We start from the raw sequence: 5,441 nt of genomic DNA, 5'->3' as shown, positions 1-5,441 counted from the left end.
ATACTTGGTGAGAACCCATCGAGAATCGATCGCAGGACTAAATATCGCGATATATCGCAATATCGATATTTTGGCACACCCCTAACATAAATGCAGCATTTCTCTAAATGTGTGTTTTTTCCTTATAGATTAAGGCTATGGCTTTTTATAACTTTTAGTGGTTATGTAGAACCATAGACAGTATCAAAGAACTGGACCGAGGGAGTGTGACGTCATCATAAAAAAAATGTTTAATTTCTGTTTTTACCAAATTAAGTCGATTCAATCACCATTTTTGGCAATACGGACATCGACGCGTTAGAGCCAGAATCATCAGAAACCGTGATTGCCGCGAGACCGTCTGAGACATCATTTCTATAGCAACCACCCTCCAATAAGGAGTGAGCTTGTTAAACCCCTACTAATTGAAAGCAGGCTCAGGAGAATCTGCCAATCAAAAACTTCGGAAGGTTCTTCATGAGATCACCTGCTTTTATTGAGACATCTGATTTGTCAGTTTATAACTTGAATAAGTTTGATGGGGTAAGATAACTTTCCAAAAGAAGCATATTCATAGGTACAAAGTTGTGTACAAATGTATATTTTGTGCACAACTTTGCAGAGAAAATATAAACACAACATTTAGTTTTACGTTTACAGGTTTCTTTAGAATACAAATTTTGTTTTGAGTATGACTTTTCTTTGCTTTGAATAAAGTTTTTCTTTGTCTTGAATACAAATTTCTCCCGTTAACAAACTGTCAAAAATTCATCACGGGGTCACAGGCTGATACATCAAGTCCTGGAACATTGACAGTCACTGTTCCCATGTCTGTGACTTCAAAACCGGTAGTGACCCAGCTGCGGACCCCTCTCTGGGGTCTTTGCTGACCAACTTTTTCCTTTTTTAGCTTATTTAGAAGTTTCAGACGCATCCCAGAATGCATTTCTGCTTCTTGGAAGTTATGAACTGAAGCCTCTGTGGAGGTCTGAGCCAGCAGCAGCTGTTGGGGTGATGTGTGAAGCAGGCACTGATGTGACTAATCCACAGCAGTGAACAGATTTCTCAGAGTTGACCACACAAAGATGAGGAATGCTGACTCAGGGCTTTTTTACCATCAGGTTTAGAGGATTTTGTTTATTAAAAAAAGTGTCTTTTGGATCTTTAGATCACTTTCCTTTGGATTTATTTTCCATTTAAGCTCAGCGTGCTTGATGGACTTTATTGGTGCAGAAAGATTCGGCCCAGTTCTTGCTCACTGCGGCTGGAGCGCTGCCCTGCTTCTACCGTGCCTTCCTGCAATCCCTCTCGTGTTTGTTCAGGTCATTGTTGTGTAGAAATGTAAACTTTTGGGGGTGCCTGAGATTCAGAGGACCAAAAAAGAAAGGCTTTTGTCCTGATTTTTTTCTGTGTTTTTTGACCGACTCCCCCAGGAAATGACACGGTGATCCTTGGAAAGAACCGTCTTGAACAAACTATTCCATCAGATTAGTGTTTTGTTTAAATTCTGTCTCTTTTGAAAAAGCTGGCAGTCTGTCATTGGGTGACTTTTGCTCCACAGCTCTGAACGGTTGTTTTCCACCTCTGAGGTAATGAGTTTTTGGCGAGACAAAACACATTCGTCCCAGATTATTCCATTTGGACGAGAGATCCAATAGATTTGATCTTCCAGTGTGAAATGATAAGAAATAAAACAAGACAGGATATTGTGTGCATCCATAAAGACCTCTCCCATGTATCCACGCCCGCTCTCCATTCTGGAACATAAAAAGTGTTGAAACCAAAAATCCTGTTCTGCAAAGGTTGCCAGACTTCCTGTTGCAGCCCACAAACTCAGAACTAAAAAAAAACAGATACTTAAAAACAAAAAAAAGCATCAGAGATGGGAGAAAGATTATAAATATCCAGATAAATAAGACTCTGTTGTTCCCAAGAGGGAAGTTAGACCAAACAGACAGGAAAACCCTCCCTTCCCCATATGAAATACTCTGATGCAACGACAGCTGCAAATAATAAGCAGTTCAATGAAATTTCCTCAATTTCACAACATAGAATACAGTTGAAGTCAAAGTCACATTTGAATGTATACTGATGAAGCTTTTCCAGGACTTGGATCATCAGAGTGAAAATGCAAACCATTTTGTCTCAGAACCATCATTTATTAAATGTCTTTTGAAATAATCTCTTCCAGATGTTTCTGTTATATTCATGTTGTGTTTTCTGCTCTAACAGGACGTAGAAGAGTTGATGAGGACTGACAGGCCAGACTGGCAGAGCGTTATGCTGTACGTCTCCCAGATCTACAAGTACTTTGAGACTTGACCCGCAGCTGAAGAAAGAAGGAAATGTTAAACAATGAATCTGTGTTCAGAACGTTCTGAAAGCTGCACACAGGAAACACCTTTTGAGTTTTGCGCGGATTTAAGTTGAGATGAGCTTTGAGGTTTGAGGAGTGGAGATTACAGACTTTTTTCACAGCGTTCAGCAACTGAGGCTCCCTTCCTCTACTTGTCTGCATGTTTGTTACCTCAGTGCTGGAAAAACCACAGAAATATTGAAATGTTTCTCAGAAATGGCCTCTACAAATGTGCCAACATTTCCTGCCAAACAACTTCTAGATTATCTGTGCACAAGTAACGTAGCAGTCTAAAACATGCAGTTCATCAGTTTTTGTGAACTTTTAAAATTCTAATTCTTCTTCCAGAATGGAAAATGTTCAAAATAAGAAACATAGTTCCTGCCATCAACGACCTGAAACAGAACTGAAATTTATGCATATTTTTTATGCAAATAAACAAATCTTCATGTTTTGTTGAAGAAACTACTAGATATAATCTTCACATTTTACTTTCAAGCAGGTCTGAGGCTGCTCTGGAGACTCTTTTATCATGAAGGACATCTTGTTATTTATTTAGACACATATTATATGGACAGAATCTTTCAGAGGGGATGTTCAAAAATGTTTTTTTTTCTTAATAAAGTATTGTATTTCATTTATTCTTGTCTTTGTTTTATTCATTCACTTGTTGCTCAGTGGAGGTTAAACTGGGGCAGACTTACCATTAGGCAAATGTAGGCTATTGCTGGGGTCCCCGACAATTTATGGACCCCGAGTTGAACACTTAAAATATTTTTTAAAATATTTTTTAATAAATTAATAATTAATTTTTAAAGAAAATCCGAAGTCACTGTAATAGCATAAGACTGCTCACAAGAAAGTGTTTTGTCCGCCGCCGTCACTCTGCAGCCATGGACTGTTCAGTCAATGGTTTGCTACACAAAGAGACTGAATATTTTTTAAAGCAGTAATCGAGCACTTGGAAAAAAAAGGAAATGTAGCAATTTATTGTCAAACTTCAAACAGTTCAGGAAGAAACAGGATCAAATAAAACAAGTCAAGAAGGAGAAAAGGGACAAAAGGAAAGGCAAAGAGAGAGGCAGAAAATTGAAAATGTTTATATTTATTTTTAGTATTGATGCCACTCCACAGAGTACTGTTTTGTTCCATCATTTCAGGTATTTTTGTTTCTTTTGCTTTTTTAGGAAAACCTGACAAATAAATAAATAAATAACTAAACAGAAAACTCTTAATTCGGATAACAAATTAGTCAATTCTATAAAAAATACAGTTTTTCACTTTAAATTATGTATATAAAATACAATTGTTTAACATTTTAGTGATAGTTCAGTTTGCAAATGCTAATTAAAAACATTTGGATTCTGGTAAAGATGACCAGATTAGACGTTATTCAGAATAATAATAATAATAATAATAAAATGAATAGAAGCGCTGCATTAGTGTTCACCGGTGTGCGTGTGCGCGCACAAACCGTTAAGTCCGCACTGACGGGGCCCGGTCAGTCAGCGCAGACGTTTAAAAACTGCGGGAACTCCAAACGGTTTTCTGAGCAAACCTTTTAGTTTCAGTTTAGTTCAAACTTTAGATTTTCCGGGACCCTCCCCACCCCACCACCTGAACGACGCAAACTTGGCGACTGAGAAGCGCGTGCGCTGAGCAGCGATGGCAAGTGGGTGCCATTTAGCCGGTGCGTAATTACGCGCGGCACATCGGTGACGCACAGCCGGGATTCCACCCAAACTGGCTTCAGGGACATTCGTTGGTCTCGTGTGATCTGGGAGGACGGGGCCTCTCTGAGTTGCTGAAGTCAGCTCTCTCCTCTTCTCTTAAGTGCTGCGTGACGCTGCCTGCGCCTCAGATGCTCCACGGATCGCTCTCTCGGTTCTCTGAAAGGGTCAACCCTCTCAGCAGAGATGCGCATGCTGATCGACGCGCGTCCGCGCAGACAGCGGGTTGAGCGCCACTCCATGAGACCGCGCCAACTTTCTTCCCGCGCCCTCCGCGCTCCTTAAACAAGAAGAGTCCCTTTGAATCCGATGGCAGCCAGCCGCGGAGTAGTCCGGGATCGCCGCCCGCTCCTCTGGGACTGACTGCAGGGCCATGGCTCCTGAGGCGGACCGGCAGAAGATGGACTCGTTCTACATCGCTATAGAGGTTGTCATCGCAGTTCTCTCCATATCTGGGAACGTGCTGGTGTGCTGGGCGGTCGCCATCAACAGCACGTTGAAGAACGCCACCAACTACTTCCTGGTGTCTCTGGCCGTGGCGGACATCCTGGTGGGCTGCCTTGCCATCCCCTTCGCCATCACCATCAGCATCGGGATGTTTCTGGATTTTTACGGCTGTCTCTTTCTCGCCTGCTTCGTCCTGGTCCTCACTCAGAGCTCCATCTTCAGCCTCCTGGCCATTGCGATTGACAGATACCTGGCCGTCAAGATCCCGCTGAGGTGAGCAGAGAACTTGATCTTCTGTCTGCAAAACAAGACCGAGAGTGAAACGTGAAAAAGTTTTAGAGTAAAAGGTCACGAGTCTCGGCTCTTTGTAGCCGATCACTTCAGATCAGATGAAGCCTGTAAGTTCTGTCACTGGTGTCAAGCCAGCACGCTCTCGCTAAACTGCTGTCAAGTGAGCCCTCTCGGGAATACGGCGTGCGACTTTAATACAATCATTACGGTAGCAGCAAGAAAGGCTTCATTTCAAAGAAAGAGTAAAGGGTACCTCCTTGTTTCCACAGAATCATTTCACTTCTCACTTATAGTATACCTTCTTGTCATGTCACCCACAAAGTTTCACTCAGATCTGATGTGGTATTTTGAAGTACTGCCCTGTTGAAATTGTGTACTTAAGCGAGAAAAAACTACAGTTTTAAAGTACTCATAAAATGAAAACTCCTAGTTTCCACAGAATCATTTCACTTCTCACTTATAGTATACCTTCTTGTTATGTCACCCACAAAGTTTCAGCCAGATCATATGTGGTATTTTGTAGTACTGCCCTTTTGAAATTGTGTACTTCAGCGAGAAAAAACTACAGTTTTAAAATACTCATAAAATGAAAACTCCTAGTTTCCACAAAATCATTTCACTTCTCACTTATAGTATAC

The 5,441-nt window shown here is 41.2% G+C and overlaps 2 protein-coding genes across 3 annotated transcripts in view; both read left to right on the top strand.

Moving 5' to 3' along the window:
* The window catches only part of specc1 (sperm antigen with calponin homology and coiled-coil domains 1), a 192,076-nt gene extending 189,105 nt beyond the window's left edge, over window positions 1-2,971 (top strand). The window contains exon 12 of one of the 2 annotated variants that reach the window (XM_036215271.1): window positions 2,212-2,971. Coding sequence is in view for 1 of the 2 variants with exons in the window: in XM_024263319.2 (XP_024119087.2) it covers window positions 2,212-2,301 (90 nt within the window). In the remaining variant the exon portion in view is untranslated. The remainder of the gene's footprint in view (window positions 1-2,211) is intronic. The other variant, XM_024263319.2, reaches the window with a different exon arrangement.
* An 865-nt stretch (window positions 2,972-3,836) lies between these two features.
* The window catches only part of adora2b (adenosine A2b receptor), a 32,204-nt gene continuing 30,599 nt past the window's right edge, over window positions 3,837-5,441 (top strand). Inside the window, exon 1 of the mRNA XM_024264958.2 lies at window positions 3,837-4,785. Coding sequence (XP_024120726.1) covers window positions 4,439-4,785 — 347 coding nt within the window. The 5' untranslated portion in view covers window positions 3,837-4,438. The remainder of the gene's footprint in view (window positions 4,786-5,441) is intronic.

Source organism: Oryzias melastigma, linkage group LG14 (genome assembly GCF_002922805.2).
Source record: "Oryzias melastigma strain HK-1 linkage group LG14, ASM292280v2, whole genome shotgun sequence".
In the NCBI taxonomy this organism is placed as follows: domain Eukaryota; kingdom Metazoa; phylum Chordata; class Actinopteri; order Beloniformes; family Adrianichthyidae; genus Oryzias; species Oryzias melastigma.
This window is presented reverse-complemented; position numbering and strand designations above follow the sequence as displayed.